Source organism: Mya arenaria, chromosome 2 (genome assembly GCF_026914265.1).
Source record: "Mya arenaria isolate MELC-2E11 chromosome 2, ASM2691426v1".
In the NCBI taxonomy this organism is placed as follows: Eukaryota; Metazoa; Mollusca; class Bivalvia; order Myida; family Myidae; genus Mya; species Mya arenaria.
The window spans coordinates 7,904,090-7,921,786 of NC_069123.1; the positions used below are offsets into that span (position 1 = coordinate 7,904,090).

Consider the following 17,697-nt stretch of genomic DNA (forward strand, 5'->3'; position numbering starts at 1 on the left):
TATGAACTCGCAGTAAATGTTACGAAAGACGTGACAGTGTTACAGTTGTATCTATGATGTAATCTCAGTGAAATCATAGCTGATCATGCCAACAATTTTGTTTTAGACTTTATTTGCCATCCGAAGCAAAATCGTCGTCGTTTGCTTGATAAGCACAATAAGTCACTCTTTTTATTAAGGACACTCACCTTTAGTATCATTGCAGTTGTGTCCCATATATGTAGGTCAATTATCTTCGAGATTTGTTTGAACCCTTACATAAAGATACACTAACCATATAAAGACGGCATGATCTGAGTTCTGAAGAGATAAGTAAACTAGGTTCCGCCGGCAACTTAGTCCTAATATCAGTTAGTGTACGTTCAGATCCACAGGAGACAAGACATGAAAATCTGGTTGCTGTTGGCTCTTGTTGGATATGTTTGGGCTTTGCCCGCACTAGACGAGGTTTGGAACTTTAAATTTTCCAGTTGAAATGGGACTGCTATTGTATCAAATGTCGTTTGCTTGCTCCTTAAGATTTATATATATATATATATATATATATATATATATAAATGCATGTTTAAGACCATTGTGCAAAAAAAATTGATATTCATTGTATATGGTATATGTTATGTTCAAGTAAAATCTGCCTTTCTTGAACACATTTGCAATATTTTTTTTAAAACATGCACAGTATAAACACATTGTTTCTCCATTCAATTACAGAGTCAAGTTGGGGTTGAAGTCGTTTATGGAGGTAATAAGTTATATTAATATCATAAAACAACGGTCGACGTGATATCAATAAAGTACTCGACGTCTGTTACTCGTACAACTGACTTTGCCACTAAATTCGGTGCAATTAGCTCAACACATTTAGCTATTTATACATTAGCATCAGTCAAATATGGATTACAATGATTACCTGTGCAGAAACCTTGTTGTAAGAATAAAAAATATGCATAAAAATATAAATGCTTATAAATGTTAGTTCTAAAACCTTTTCGCAACAACAGATGACCCCGATGCCAACCCCGAGGAGACCTCAGGCCTTTTTGAGGGAGATATTGACCTTCAACCTGGAGAGAATCCTCTGGTCAGTGCTTTAATAGTATACTTGTACACATATATAGCTTACCCGCTTTGAGGGAATCTGTGCAGAATATATTAAAAACAACAACAACGAAACCAAAAAGAACACAGGCCAGCTTAAGGGAGATATTGGCCTTCTACCGGGAGGAAACCTCCAGGGTAGTGGTGTTATAGTTTTTATATCAAACTTAGCAAAGCTTACTTTCCAATCCGCTTATAAAAACACGCTCATACAGCCTTTTTGCATCGATGTGAATTTGTACCGTCTCAAAGTGATTTCGAACAGAAGGTTTCTGGCGTATCAAAGATCGTAATTTAAGGCCTCGTTTAATTGGCTGGTTAATGTAATATCAATGCAAAGTGCACATGTATGTATCCTTTGTGGGTGTATGAACCCGCCCGTAAGTAGTAAGTCCAACGTTCATAAGAAAACCCAAATCGATGATGGTGGCAATCGACTTTTTCCCAAATCGATGATGGTGGCAGTCGACTTTCTCCCAAATCGATGATGGTGGCAGTCGACTTTCTCCCAAATCGATGATGGTGGCAGTCGACTTTCTCCCAAACCGATGATGGTGGCAGTCGACTTTCTAAGTTCTAAATTTATTTGCAAACGTACTAATCTAAAAAAACAACAATTGCGCGTGAATTCATTCTTAACACAGCATAAACTTAATCGAATAATAGAGATTCCTGGAAATATATTGATGGATAGATGTAGTATATTCTTTAAATGTTATCATTTAAAGCTGTATTATTAGAATACATATAGAATTATTAGAATTATAGAAATATTTCTAACATTGTTATGACCAAGAATAAAGTTTTTGCAGGACAACATCCACAACCATGCAAAGGCTACGACAATACCTTGACAAGCTTAAAATCAATAAGTTCATTCTAATATAAGTATAAAGAAATTCGTATCGAATAGCTTAAATTTGACTATAGCTGAGATTTAAGCTGATGAATACATACAGAAGTACATTAATAAACTTTTAAGATACTGAGCTAGTCAACAAGAGCACTCTCACAGATTGAACGTTTTGACAACTTTTTATATTATTTTTTGGAACGAGCCAATTTTTGCGAAAATCAATGGAAACCATTTATATAAGACTGCTGACAAAAAAAAAGATTGCAGATTTTTATATTTATGTTCAAAAACTGATGTTTTATGCATTTTTCTTAAACTGTTAATAACGGTTAAAGCGATAAAACATTAATTTTCGAACGGAAATATGCAAATTTACGATCTGATTTTTTGTCAGCAATCTTATATCATTGGTTTGCAGATATTTATGCAAACACTTGCTCTTTCCAAGACAAAAAATAAAAAAGTTGTAAACACGGTATATCTGTGAGAGTGCTTTAATAAACCTAATGAATGCGATTTTTAGCACTGTCGTTCATGTACATACTTTTAAATTGTGTAGATGCTTTATTGTATTATACAACAAAGAAAGCCAAAGTATGTCTACGATTACATAACAAACATTCCTTATCAGTCAAACTGTATATGTCGGTTTCCATAAAAGGAACTGTGGTTGTTATGCTCAAAATAATCACTGACCTTACGGTGCGTTTCAAAATATGCCCTAAACATTATGGCATAGTTTAATTAGTTTAACAATTAAATTAAAATAAATGACTATACATAAGTATGCTAAAAAGTACAAAATACAACAACATAACGACTACAAAACAACTCTTTTGCTTCAGATAGTTCAATCTTGAAAAAAAAATAAAAAAAAAATCAACGTCACTAGGTGCTTAGCTTAAGGTGTACGCGGCTTTTTATTGAAAACACGTGGTTCTAGATTATTTTAACTGATATGTACGACATCTTATTCTTTAATGGATCCTCATAATAATTAAAAAGATTGCATATACATGTGTAATCCATATCAATTTCAGCACAGGAACGCTATTGCCGACAGAAGGCGGAGATGGTCAGGCGGAGTTGTGCCATACACAATCTCCCAAACATATCGTAAGGCAAATATACATATAAATACGGACTACATGTGCATGTATTTGTACCTATTTCTCTTGAGCCTTCCACTTTGTTAATGTTAAACGTTTTATTGTCATGATTATCGGTTCTTTAAATTTGGTTTGAAATCGAAGATAAGGTATTTGTCTTCACAGGATTCATTTCGCAAACGTTGTCACATGCAATATAAGCAATATAAACTAAAGTGGCATAACTACAGTGAAAAATAAACTCTGTTCAAGGCACAATGCAAGGGCCAAAAGAGCAACTGGAGACACCAACGTATTAACACCACATACACAATTACAAACACTACAAACCGGTCATACACACATCATTGGCTTTACGATAAGTGTTGGAGCTACGTCTAGGAACGGTCAGACAAGCCCAGTAGCCAGAACAATGTAACCTAAATCCTATTTCAAAGCACAAGGATTAATTCCGAACAAACGCAGAACATGATACGCTTATAGCTGCACTCTCAAAGATTGACCAATTTGACATTTCTTGTATCAGAATCAGCTGATTTTGGCATCAATGCTTCCAATTCAGGAATATAAAATAACTCACAATAGAACAATTCTCATTTGTTTAGAAAACTGCCGATTTTTTAACGCTTTATGCAATAAAGCGAACATTAATATTAAAACCCGGGATCTGATCTTTAATCATCAGTTTTACATCACACATTTACGCAAGGTCGGTTCATAGCAAGGCAAAACAACAAACATGACACAACTGGTTTAAACCGGTTTACGGACGGCAAGTCCTAAAAGATACACATACTAGCACTCGACAACAAACATTACTTAACTATCAATTTTCGTCATTGGTAAATACATGTATTGTGGTAACCACATTAACACGGTGAGTGGAAACTAAGTAAGATCTGGGGTATAAACCGGCTAACGGACGGCAAGCCCTAAAAGTAAGAACTAAGTCCAATCACAGCCAAATGATTGTGTAAGTGCATTCGATTTATTTTAGCAACATTTCTAATATCAACAATTTAATGCATTGTTATATATGACTTGCAATGTATTTAATAATGGGGAAATTCAGAGGCTTATATGTGGAACAATAAGTGTCCGTCGCGTGTACCGGATACGACAAAGAAGGGTAACAGAGCCCCGGCTATAACGTTAGTGAATAAATAGTTTTAGGGTTTTTTTTTGGTATTCGAATATTCGATCGAAAGAATTACCAAATATTCGAATATCAATTGTGCCATTCGTTTGCATCCCTAGTATTTATACTCATTGGCTTTATTGGCTTTATTTATTGGCTTATCGACGAAAACAAAACAAGATTCAAGCAAATGAACGGGCCTTTACATACTTACAATGTCAGTTGTAACTTTTATCGTAACATTTGACTACACTGATACGCTTTTTACACAAGTTTTACAAATACTATGCAGCCAGTGCGGTGCAGAACATCTTCCATCAAGCGATGTCTGAAATCGAGACGAGGACAAAGGTGAACGGAAAGACGTGCATCCACTTCAAACCCCACGCCGGAGAGGCGGGCTACGTCAAGTTTGTCACCGGAACTGGGTACGTCATCGTTATATTACACTTCGTCTTGGTGTGTATATATTGAAGGTAAACTCGCCATCCAACTCAAAACACTACAACGGGTTGGGGCTGCGGGGGACTTGACAAAGCAGCTGGTTTAAGCTAATATTTAACGCCGCCGAACAGCGTATATGAACACTCGTATGGGTTAATTTTGGTTTTCATCTTTTATAAGCCGATACCACAAACCACTCAAGTGATCACACAAGCGGGGCTAGGAGGCGGAGCGTCCCTAAATAGACCTTTTTGGATAAAAGTGCGAAAAAACACCACCATAACACACAACAGACATCAGAACGCGCATTTTGATAATTATATGTTAAAACACCTTAATTAATAAGTTAATTTATTTTTGTGTTTTGGGGGGAGCTGTTGGGTGGTAGGGAGCTGGGGGTACTTGCATGCACCAAGATACGCCTTAAGCCCGAAGTCGAATCATGGTTCGAACACTGGTTTACCATTGTCATTGTTTCTGCAGCTGCCACACGCCTGTCGGATACATTGGTCGCGAGTCGGACGTGACGATTGGGCACGGGTGCGAGCGAAAGGGAACGGTCATGCACGAGCTGCTGCACGCACTCGGCTTCTGGCACGAGCAGAGCAGGACGGACCGTGACAACTACGTCACCATTCACTCCGAGAACATCCAGAAAGGTGCATCAACTTAACAACTTGAATATTTATGGCATTTTGTTTAAATGAGCATGTTCCAACAACACTGAATGCGTGCTTACATAAAGCGCTATAATTGAGAAAGTATTGAATAGCGTTGATGACATCCATAAAGCGCTATAATTGAGAAAGTATTGATAAGCGATGATGACATCCATAAAGCGCTATAATTGTGAAAGTATTGATAAGCATTGATGACATCCATAAAGGGCTATAATTGAGAAAATATTGAATAGCGTTGATGACATCCATAAAGCGCTATAATTGAGAAAGTATTGATAAGCGATGATGACATCCATAAAGCGCTATAATTGTGAAAGTATTGATAAGCATTGATGACATCCATAAAGGGCTATAATTGAGAAAGTATTGAATAGCGTCGATGACATCCATAAAGGGCTATAATTGTGAAAGTATTGATAAGCGTCGATGACATCCATAAAGCGCTATAATTGAGAAAGTATTGAATAGCGTTGATGACATCCATAAAGCGCTATAATTGAGAAAGTATTGATAAGCGATGATAACATCCATAAAGGGCTATAATTGAGAAAGTATTGATAAGCGTTGATGACATCCATAAAGCGCTATAATTGAGAAAGTATTGAATAGCGTCGATGACATCCATAAAGGGCTATAATTGTGAAAGTATTGATAAGCGTCGATGACATCCATAAAGCGCTATAATTGAGAAAGTATTGAATAGCGTTGATGACATCCATAAAGCGCTATAATTGAGAAAGTATTGAATAGCGTTGATGACATCCATAAAGCGCTATAATTGAGAAAGTATTGAATAGCGTTGATGACATCCATAAAGCGCTATAATTGAGAAAGTATTGATAAGCGTTGATGACATCCATAAAGCGCTATAATTGTGAACGTATTGAATAGCGTTGATGACATCCATAAAGCGCTATAATTGTGAAAGTATTGATAAGCGTCGATGACATCCATAAAGCGCTATAATTGAGAAAGTATTGATAAGCGTCGATGACATCCATAAAGGGCTATAATTGAGAAAGTATTGATAAGCGTTGATGACATCCATAAAGTTTGATTTCACCCGGCAGTGCTCCTCTTCATAAACGTTTCAGAAACAAAAGTCACTCGAGCCGAATAAGATCATTACGCCATTCCAAAAACTATTTTATGCATGCAGTTACATTCTGCCGATGATTGTCAGGTGAACGCAGTGATAAACGCATTTGCGTATCACCAAGGCACCGCGAGCTCGATTCCTGACGCGTGCACATGTGATTTTATAAGAAGGACTCCAAACCGGTCAAGTTGGGTTTTCCGGGTTGTCTGGGTTGCACCACCACACAAGACCACACTATATAGAGAACCATCGATTCAACGAGAATGACTAAGCATAGGTTAATATAACTGTAATTTAAACGAATACATTATTTTAGGTCATGAGGGTAACTTCAACAAATACCCAGTTGGCTACATCGACATGCTGGGTCAACCCTACGACTACGGAAGCATCATGCATTACAGCGCCTACGCTTTTGCCATTGACCGCACCAAGATGACCATTGAACCCAAGCAGCACGGAGTGACCATTGGTCAGCGAATCGCCCTGAGCCCCACGGACGTCAAGGAGATTCAGCTTCTTTACGACTGCATCCCCCCGGACCACAGTGGGACAACTTCCGCCTTTGTGACAAGTGCCCCGATAACCACACAGGCACCGCCTTCGGGATGTAAGCAGAACTTTAGCTTGTTTTTTCTTTCTTTTTTCCTGGTCACTTTACAATTCTTTATTTCTACAAGTGCGATGCGCACTCTTCTAAACTGATATGTTTAAGCAACACACAAGAACACGATAGTATTGAAATAGCTTGATAATCATGACAAGTTTACTTTCAAACACGAAACCTAAACTATCCGAGTAGCCATCATGTTCATCACGCGGAGTTGGGTGTTTTTTTTAGCTGCGGTAGTAAAATGAACATCCTCGTTCACTTCTGCATTGCCAGTAACAGTTCCAATGTGCGGACTTGTATGAACTAATCCATTCACAAAATAGCAATACTTTTAAAAAATTAAATTCTCAAATAGACACATGGTTTGTGTAAGTATCCTTCATGCATTGCTATAAGAAATAGTATAGGTGGACAACACCATTGCTTCGAGCGTCTCAAGACCATTTCTGAAAAAGGCTTATTATGCAATCTAAAACAAACAAAGGAACTCTCGTCACCCACGCTTGGAAATATTTTTATGAATGGTGATGATATTATTTACCGTTCGTTCTGTTTGCAAACGTTTGTTTCTTAGCTACAGTTAAGTCCCTTTAACATATCGAATGCTTTTTGCGTAGTCTGTTACAAAAAGTACGATTTACCGGAGTAGCATACAGCTGTATATTTTACAGATTAAATTCGATATGGTCTCCGGTATACTTTCCGGCAAATGATGTGTCAATAATTCATTTGATGTCAAATGGTATTTGTTTCAGCGGACGTGTGTACTTTCCAGTCTAACATGTGTCACTGGAGGAACTCTAACGCTGACACGATGCAGTGGACCCGTCACAAGGGACCCACTCCTAGCAGTAGCACCGGACCCACCTCTGACCACACCAATAACCCAAACAGTACATATCTTAAAATATATAATGGTCGTAAACCGTACGCTGCTATTTAGAGCAATTTAGACATCCGTAAACTATTTCCGATTTTTTTACAGCTAAATAAGTAGTTAACCTTATGCTGCAAAAGAGTTATTGGGTTACGGTTAAATTACGGGCAGAATATAATTTTATGAGAATAACGTATTTATAATAAAACACAGTAACGCCTTAAAATACTCGATCTTAAATCTAAGTAGCCAGACCGGACCCCACGCTGACCACAGCGAATACGCCAACAGTACATATCTAAAACACATCCTATTTTCATGATAGACAACTGACGAGGGAACCTTTATATCTGTGTCAATTTCCATTGCAATGTATAAAGGAAAATCGATGCATATTAAGTCTGACAGTTTTGTCCGATGGCGTTGGTTTTTCCGGTTTTTATTTCAGATTGTAATGCATAAATCGTGTGCATTGAAACAGTTTTTGTCCGATGGTGTTGGTTTTTCCAGTATTTATTTCAGATTGTAATGCATACATCGTGTGCATTGAAACAGTTTTTGTCCGATGGCGTTGGTTTTTCCAGTATTTATTTCAGATTGTAATGCATAAATCGTGTGCATTGAAACAGTTTTTGTCCGATGGCGTTGGTTTTTCCAGTTTTTATTTCAGATTGTAATGCATAAATCGTGTGCATTGAAACAGTTTTTGTCCGATGGCGTTGGTTTTTCCAGTTTTTATTTCAGATTGTAATGCATAAATCGTGTGCATTGAAACAGTTTTTGTCCGATGGCGTTGGTTTTTTCAGTTTTTATTTCAGATTGTAATGCATAAATCGTGTGCATTGAAACAGTTTTTGTCCGATGGCGTTGGTTTTTCCAGTTTTTATTTCAGATTGTAATGCATAAATCGTGTGCATTGAAACAGTTTTTGTCCGATGGCGTTGGTTTTTCCAGTTTTTATTTCAGATTGTAATGCATAAATCGTGTGCATTGAAACTAATAAATAATGCAGAAAAAAATAAGATGTTGTGAATTCGAAAAAGGAACAATGCTAGTACAAGTCAAACAGAATTAGAATATAACCCCAACCATTGTGGTTTTTTCTGGGCATCTTTTCTGTTTACATTAAATCGACTTCGAAGAAAAAAAAGTTTACAAAGATGTTCTTTACGTCAAATAAATGAGGACATTTTTACGGAAATGTTGAATTAATATGTACTTAATATGTGATAAGTTCGAGATATAAAGCGGGAGACTGAAATAGAGCGAGAGCGAGAGGATAGAAGGGAGCTTTTAGTCACTCGTAGTAAACAGAGACAATGGGATGTTCCTTGTTCCGATGGCATTCGGCGTGTCGCCATTTAACATTGCTGCTTGTCTGATCTATTAGGTTAAAACTCTGCGGTAAAGCCCTTCTCTAAACTTCTCAAAGATGGAGTAGAGGCACATAATACTTAATACAGCCATAATTAAAGCCAATCCCATTGCTGCACATGTGCTTATGACGACGACAATGTTTCAGACTACTATCTGTACTTGGAGGCTTCCGGTCACACCAACAAGGTGGCTAAGTTGGATTCCAAGGCGTTCGCAGGGGGTGACTACTGCGTCGACTTCTACTACAACTTGCATGGCGTTAATATCGGCAGCTTGACCCTTAATGTGGTGGCTGGGACCACGATATACCACCTGAAGACATGGTCGGGTGAACATGGTGAACACTGGTATCATCAGAGATTGAACGCACACATCCACACCACCGGTACATTCAAGGTAAGCTAGCATTTATTCCGCAAATCTTTGTCCGATTGTCATAACGTATGTAAACTAGGGACTTTCGATCTCGTATTGTTTTGAATGAACGTAGATCAGTTTATGCCATCGCCAGCAACAGACAATGATTAATATTCTTCAGGGTAAACACGTACTTAAATTTGGTATTAGAGTTTACTAATTTATACTAGCTTGATTGTAAAGACAGCTTAATGAATCAATCCTAAGTCCGTTACCTTGGCAATGACAAAGATTCCCTGATGCAACATTTACCACTAGGACACTCTTACCCTATGTTCGTTTCATTGCAGTTTGAGTTCGAGGGTCACACTGGTGGCGGCTACCATGCTGACATGGCTATCGACGATATCGTCATTCACCCTGGAAACTGTTAATTTTAGTGGCGAATTTTACTCACATTTATATCTTAGAAATAAATGTTATAACGTATTTGTGTTATTCTTATTGTGTATCCGGCGTTCAATTTGCACAAACAACATGGTGATTTCTTTTGTTTTATATCCTAACGTTCACTGAGTTTCCGTTGTCATATTACATATATTCATCGATGTCAATTGTAACAAATTTTAATACCAAGTTATTTAAAGGCGATCGTGAAGACAGTTAACAGTGCGGGTATACCACGTGATAACTTACGCCATAAACGCTACGCCGAAAGGCAACATTTTGCTTTAAATGAGTACTTCAAACAAAGATAAGTTGGATTAGGTGATTGGTTTTCTCAAACACAAACCTGTTTCCACGGAGTGTTTGAGGAAACTCAATTAAACTCTGGTTAAAGACCGAAGGCGGGGCTTTGTAAGCGGCGTAGACTGAGCTATGTTTCATTTAAAATGGTGACGAAATAGTAAAGTTATCTTTTGTTAAAGTCCTTTTTCAAAGCAAAATATTGCCTTCCGCCTTTGCATTTATGACGCAATTTATCACGTGGTATACACACATTGTACATTAGCTGATATGAACACATCCGTTTCCAAAAATATACAAACGCTGAAGCCCATTAATTTTGAAGAGTTTGAATTGTTGTCGTTTGTTGTGTTTTAAGAGACATAATTTCTCAATAAAAGCAATTTCTGACATATAAGGTCAAATATAATTATCGATGAGGGAAAAACATGCAATAAATAAACATTTTCCGATTGCAAATAACAGTTTTGACAATAACCTTTAAGGGTCATAGAATGAACTTTTATTTTTTGTCTTGGAATGAACCAATTTTTGCGTAAATGTTTAAAAACCAATGATATAAGCCTGCTGCCAGAAGATCCGACCGCAGTGTTTCATATTTGCTTTCGTAAAAAATAATGTTATGGCTTAAAGCGGTTACTAACACTTTAAGGAAAATTAATTTTTTGACAATTTTCCATACAATGAAATCTGTTCTATTGTGGGTTATCTTATATGACTGAATTGAAGGCATAATTTATACCATTTACATTACGTATTCTCATATAAACGCCAAACGCCAAATAATAGCAAACATACGCCAATTCCAAAAGAGAGGATGTATGGGGTGTATGATGACAGGACGCTTTTTACAGGACGCTTTTTCGGTTTTTACAGGACGATTTTTACAGGACGCTTTTATCACGTGAGTTCGGTATGTAAACAATGATATATGTTTATACACCGAACAAGACGTGTTTCAGGATGTCAGAAAAGAGTCCTATCGTTATATTCTTTTTATTATATGTCTCCTTTTATTTCATGTTTTAGCGCACCGTTTTTAGTTCAAACCAACGAAACGGTATTAAGACTTTACTCGACATTTCCCTGAATGTCCATGTAGAAAATGACGTCACATTTATCTATCGCATTAATGATTTTATGCCTTTTCTGAAATATAAACACTAATCAACATTTGGATTCATTCGAAATCATTTATTTATGAAATTAAGTATGTTCTTGAAAGAAATGTAACTGAATAATGAATTTGTATTGTAAAAAAACTCGAATAAACTTCAGTCTGTAAAATGTAGCACTCAAAACATGTTATAATGCTGATACGGGTTTTGAAAACGACATTAGCCGGATGTGTATTTTTCAATAAGTCGTGCTGTATTTCCACTGTTTGATATTGCAAAGTAAATGGATATGCATAAACAATATGCGTTTCCTTATGAAATGAAAGGGTAATACGATCTACACAGAACCAAGATAACACTTTTAAGAATATCTTGCCGGGGACTATCATGTCAAACAGAATCCGTTACACGCAGCCTGGTTAATAGGGTAAATTCATCAGTTCTTGCAAATTTTGACCGAAACTGTTTTTTGTAACAAAACAGCTGGTGAAAGTTAAGTTGTTGCTGGAATACTTCTTGGTGGGCCATATCAGCCACATACTGCAGCCTCAGGCGTTGTGTATCTTCCATTTTGACGAAGGGAATAACTAAAATTCTTGATATTTAGCCTCCTCCTTTTATATATGAAATTCAAGAACTACATTAAACTGTTGAAAAATTCAAAACTACTCTAGAATTTTAGATGCGTTATGTTCGCGTGGATTCGTACGTCGTAGTTACTCTTACAAGCGTTCATGTTAAAAACACCTATACTTTTCTTTTAATTTGACTATGGAAATTTTAGGAAATTTACTTAAGTTAAGAAATTACTTAAGAGTTTTTTTATGAATACATGCCCTGATGCAGTAATTTGTGTTTTACCCGGCCGATTCAATGTGATATCCCCATCATTTAATGGTAAACTATTTTAATGATTGTTAGTACGATTGTGTCCTTCGTTCAGTCTCGATTAGGCCCTTAGGCCTAAAAAATTACATTTGGTTCGGGTTACCCGACCCAACCTACGGAATAGGCGCCGACCCTACCGGTTTTTATAGTCAGTTTGAAAAAAAACTAAAACTAAAATTATTTTTTTTCGTTTTTTTTTAACTGCTTTTCAATATGTAGTTTAAACCTTAAATGCTTATACAGAAGATAACTTTAACACCATTCTCCAATGATGAAAATGATATTCTTACATAAAGCCTAATTAAAAAAAAAGCCTACCTACCCTACCTGTTTTTGAAAAGGATGTAACCCTAACCAAACATTTTTTTTGGCCTAACCGTCTGCCTCTAAACAGTGTTTGAAATCTGAATTGTAGTATTCATTGTAATAATAATGTGTAAAGGAATAATAATTTAACATCAAACCGAAAAAGATATTCCGAACACGCTGTGTTGGCCTTGAAAGTTTGAATAATCGCTCGTTTCACTTCCAATTTCAGTTTAAATACGGAACTATATGTTATGTGTTTTGGGTAATTCATTTTACATATAAGAACTCTTTCAAATAATAGCTAAATTACATGGGCCGCGAAACATCAACATTTAACGTTATTAACAATGGCTGGATGAACTGACAATTTTATTTCTACATCGAATAAGTTAATTGAAAATATCCCAATTTCTTTGTACGAATATTATTTCAATACCTATGTGAAAAACCACAATTTTTTTTTCTAAAATCTATGCACATTTATATATTAAATAAAGTATAACATTTTCCTCCTTATTTTCATAACTTTGCATGCACAAGAGCTTTTAGTTTTCTTAAATTCGACTTAAAAAAGGCAATTTTCCATAACTTTGAAAACTTAAGTTAAGTTTATTCATGAATAAGTTTGCCTGACCATTAATTTATGTGCAATAGTTTTTGAAGATTTTCATTATAGTATTATTTTTTTTACGAATCGCGACAGCTAAGAAATCTTTTACCAGCAAATCCGTGGCGATGTGGCTATTGACGTTGTTACCATTTATTCTGGGTATTGTTTGTGAACATTATGAAACAAACGCATCTGAAAGCATTAAGATTTTCTTTTTATTAATTTCAATCCATTTGCCACCTGAAAATAGCGCTTATAAGGTACAGCTAGTGACCTTGCTATCATAACTTGATTTCGGCTATAACTATGTTATGCCGACCTAAATGTTCATATTTCATGTTCATTGTGTTGTTTTGATCCATGTTCAGTACTGTTCTGTACTTGATTACAAAATATGACATTGACATCCTAATAATATTACTGGAACACGTAGATCGAGCATGTTATATCGATTAAACGGGAAACATTTGTTGACATTTGTTGCCACAGGGTGAATATATCCCCAAAATTGATAAAATACACCAAAAGTAATTTTGAAGCCAAAATGTTAGGCAGTCGCTGAAGATGACGTCATAGCGCCGACGATACATTTAATAAAGGCATCATTTCTAGAGCAAAGCTCCGTCAGTCATAATCGAGAACCATCGCAGTGTGTGTATACCACGTGATAAGTTGCGTCATAATGCTACGTCGGAAGGCAACATTTTGATTTGAAAAAAGACTTTAAACAAAGATAACTTCGCTATTTCTTCACCATTTTAAATGAAACATAGCGCAGTCTATGCCGCTTACAGAGCTCCCCCTTCTGTCCTTTACCAGAATTTGATTGCGAGTTTCGTTTCTTAAAACACTTCGACAAACCTTTTCATAATACGGCCGTCTGACGGAGCACTGTCAAAGCATTATTTTGGAAACAGGTTTGTCGGAGTGTTTGATGAAACTAATTACCTCATCAAATTTCGGAAATAAAACAGATGCTGGGTTGTTTAAGCGGCATAGACTGCCCTTTGTTTCATTTAAAATGTTGTTGTTAATGAAATGTTATCTTTGATTTAAGTCTTCATTTAAAGCATTTGCCTTCCGACGTAGAATATATGACGTGATTTATCACGTGGTATACACACACTGCATCGGTTGCATCGTACATTTGGGACGTTTTAACCGTAACCCACACCATATGCTAAGTAGACATTGTCAAATCGACTACCCAGACAGCGTTCGAAGTAATCTCATATCATAAATGTAACATACATAAGACTAATAATAATTTACCTTTTAAAGTTATCAAACTTATAAATCGCATTACTTTTAAATTTTGATATAGCTGATTCATATGTTCTTTTGTAATTCGAATATATGGGCACGACATGTTTTAATACTCTTTAATCAACCATGCAATGAACAACGTTTTTAACTTTAAAAACGAACAAAAACAATTTTGAAAAAGTACGTTTTGGCACTTTAAACAACACAATTTAATGCTCCGATCTAATTAGGCGGCTGATGTGAAAGACGTGCAAATTGTACATGTATTGATATTTAGAGGGTGTAGAAGCCCACCCCTTAAAAGTAAGATCCACTTTATACGTAAAAGAGTACGCTCAATCGCTGACTGCAGTAGTCGGCTTTCTGTGATGTGTGAAGTCGATATACACGCTATAGAAATTGCACTCGATTCTAAATTCACTTGGTGTGTTTCGGCGGAGCAATATCCACGATCATTTAATTCACCATATCTTTCAAATGGTAAGATCATTTGCAAACGATAGTAAAGCAGATAAAACCTGTTATTCGCTTAAGTTAATTGAAAAGCTCCTTTTTAACTTCACGAGCATCTGAACATTCATTTAACTATCCCGGCTTTAACAATTACAACTTGTTTATGGGGGCAGACATTGCAAATTTTATACACATATTTATGATAACGTGGAATACGACCATGACTTACGAAATATTGCCGTCTTTGTTATTTGTGTTTTGTTATTGTCTTTAAACCGCTGTTTTCGATTTGAACTTTTTAAATGTAAATAAAAGATACAGTTTCTCATTTAAATATCATCAACATTCTTTCGTAATACGTTAGTGGGGTCATAGTAACGGTCAATAACGCCTCAGAGAATCGATGCATTAACAAGACAGCCTTGTTTGTGAGGCATTGAGCTGATTAAAGAAAATGTTAAATTAATGGCAATATTTGAAAGAAATGTGCACCTTTGCATGAAAATGCATCTTCAGAATGAAGGACACAAACTTAGGGACATGGCAAAATCCCTTTTTTATTTAATCGCCAATTTTGCGCATCCACGACTTTGTTGAATGTCAACTTATTCAGTTTGCAAGGACACCCAAGCCGCTAGTTATGAAATGGTTTCGTGAACTTTTTTAGAAGAAGATTTATTGCACATCCAATAAGCCATACGGCCAATGAGGACAACCACAATATTTACAAATACAATGGAAAATACACATACATGATAAGGAATAGGCACACAATAATTGTTTAAACAACGCTCTGAAGAAAATAATAATACTTATAATAGAAAGTGGTCTAACATTGCAAAACTGTATACAATTGTATTATTATAGTATACTTAAGACTTGAACAAAAACCATTTAAAAAATATTTCACAATGGAATAAAATATTATGATTGCATGCTTAGATGATTAATAAATATCGTTTGCATCTGTTTATAAATTGAATGTGCAAGTCTGATAAGCGCTGAAAATTTTCAATTAGTTTGTGAGGTGGCCAGTAAAGTGTTTAATAAAAATGATCGATTAACAGGTTTACAAAGGGTTAAACAAGGATAGCTAACGTTACCATCATAACTCACGGTCACATTTACCAGCATACGGCAAACAGTTGTATTTCTACAAACTTGCAGTAGTCCATGCATGGCTATGATTACTATTTATGGAAATAAGTCACTATGTGAGTATCCACTTTGTATTTCTCCCACCTCAGATAAGTAGATTCAATAATTTAACCATGCTAGAAATTCTTATCTTGCCCACGGGCGAAGATAAAATGCCCGTATGGTCACCGCATTGTAATTACCTCCCTTGTTGAAGACTGTCGTCTGTAGCATTATGGAAACTTTGTCTTGTGGCAATATTTAGAACGCTAATTTATTAGTTCACGCTTCAAATGTCACCATAAAAAAGTGTTCATGCACCTTTAAAGAAATAATGCTTCACTCTCCTTAGTACTATTTAATAGACAGATTTGACTATAAACATACTCTGAATCATTGCGCTCGTATCCATGATAACCACGCATATCCATACGCAATTATTTCCACTAAGCACAAAAAAGTTCCAGCAAATAATACATTTTTACTTAATTTTGTTTAACTGAGGTGGGAGAAAAAGCATCAACCATAGCCGCTCGTGTAAGACAGGTTCATCCCGACCCTCGCGCAGGGTGTTTTGCAGAAACTCGGTAAACCTCGTTTCCGCAAGACACCCTACGCTCTTACATTCTCGGCCATGGTAGATACTTATATTCTTTATCTATATACACAAAAAGAGTACATGGCGTAAAACGAACTCGTTTGGTTAGTTTAAATCGGAAATAGTTATTAATGTGCCATGTAGTACATGTAGGTATATGGGTTGTACGATAAAGCATGATATGAAGGAGTCGAGTAGTTCACACAGGATACTTGTTTGTCTTAGTTTAAGATGGTATTAATGTTTTTCACCAAGTGAGCACAAATAGTTACGGATATAAACATCAGACCCGAGGGCACGCGCATAAGCCGCAAACGAGGCGTGTCCGAGGGTCGGATTTTTCGATCTGAATCGGAAAAACATGATTGCTTTTTTTCTTGGATATCTGAAATTATCGATTTGTGGAAACATTGACGTAGAAAACGCACTTTTGTACATTTCACCCGAATGCGCAGTCACGAATTATAAATCACTATTGACGTCAAATAGTTTCTCTAAAAATCGTGTTTTAACGATTATTTTAATTAAAATCTTGCATACTTAAATATTTGATTGCGCTTTATTCATATGGCTTTAAATACTTTTCATAAACCATACAATAAACGAAATAAGAAGAGGCGCGTTGTTGCGCGTGACTCATCTTACATGGGGTAGTAAGACTGCTTTTATGACACAAGTTCTACATGTACAAACTAGGCACTGAAATTTGTTATACCAAATATGCATCATTACTGTTTACGTAAAAAAAGCTTTGTGAGCAAAATTTGACAGTTTATGTTACATATTCTCATTTTGCCTAGTCATAAGATAAATAGATTTGAACATACACGGTCTCTCAAAATGTATCAATGCATAATTTCCTTAGATCATTGGATTGGCTACATTCAATAACAAAATGGTACTCATCATCTTATTTATGGCAT

The 17,697-nt window shown here is 36.0% G+C and overlaps 1 protein-coding gene across 1 annotated transcript; it reads left to right on the forward strand.

Moving 5' to 3' along the window:
* Positions 1–318: 318 nt before the first annotated feature.
* On the forward strand, positions 319–10,137 carry LOC128221324 (astacin-like). The gene is made up of 10 exons (XM_052929880.1): positions 319–447; positions 712–742; positions 1,002–1,081; positions 2,995–3,070; positions 4,494–4,629; positions 5,129–5,304; positions 6,741–7,034; positions 7,793–7,930; positions 9,437–9,687; positions 9,999–10,137. Exons 1-10 carry the CDS (start codon positions 385–387, stop codon positions 10,080–10,082), a joined length of 1,329 nt encoding a protein of 442 aa, XP_052785840.1. The 5' UTR covers positions 319–384; the 3' UTR covers positions 10,083–10,137.
* Positions 10,138–17,697: the final 7,560 nt, after the last annotated feature.

Coding starts and splice junctions, on each gene's coding strand:
- LOC128221324 (XM_052929880.1), top strand. CDS start 385: ATGAAAATCTGGTTGCTGTTGGCTCTTGTTGGATATGTTTGGGCTTTG. Junction 3,071..4,493: donor CACAATCTCCCAAACATATC/GTAAGGCAAATA, acceptor AATACTATGCAG/CCAGTGCGGTGCAGAACATC. Junction 7,035..7,792: donor ACAGGCACCGCCTTCGGGAT/GTAAGCAGAACT, acceptor TATTTGTTTCAG/CGGACGTGTGTACTTTCCAG.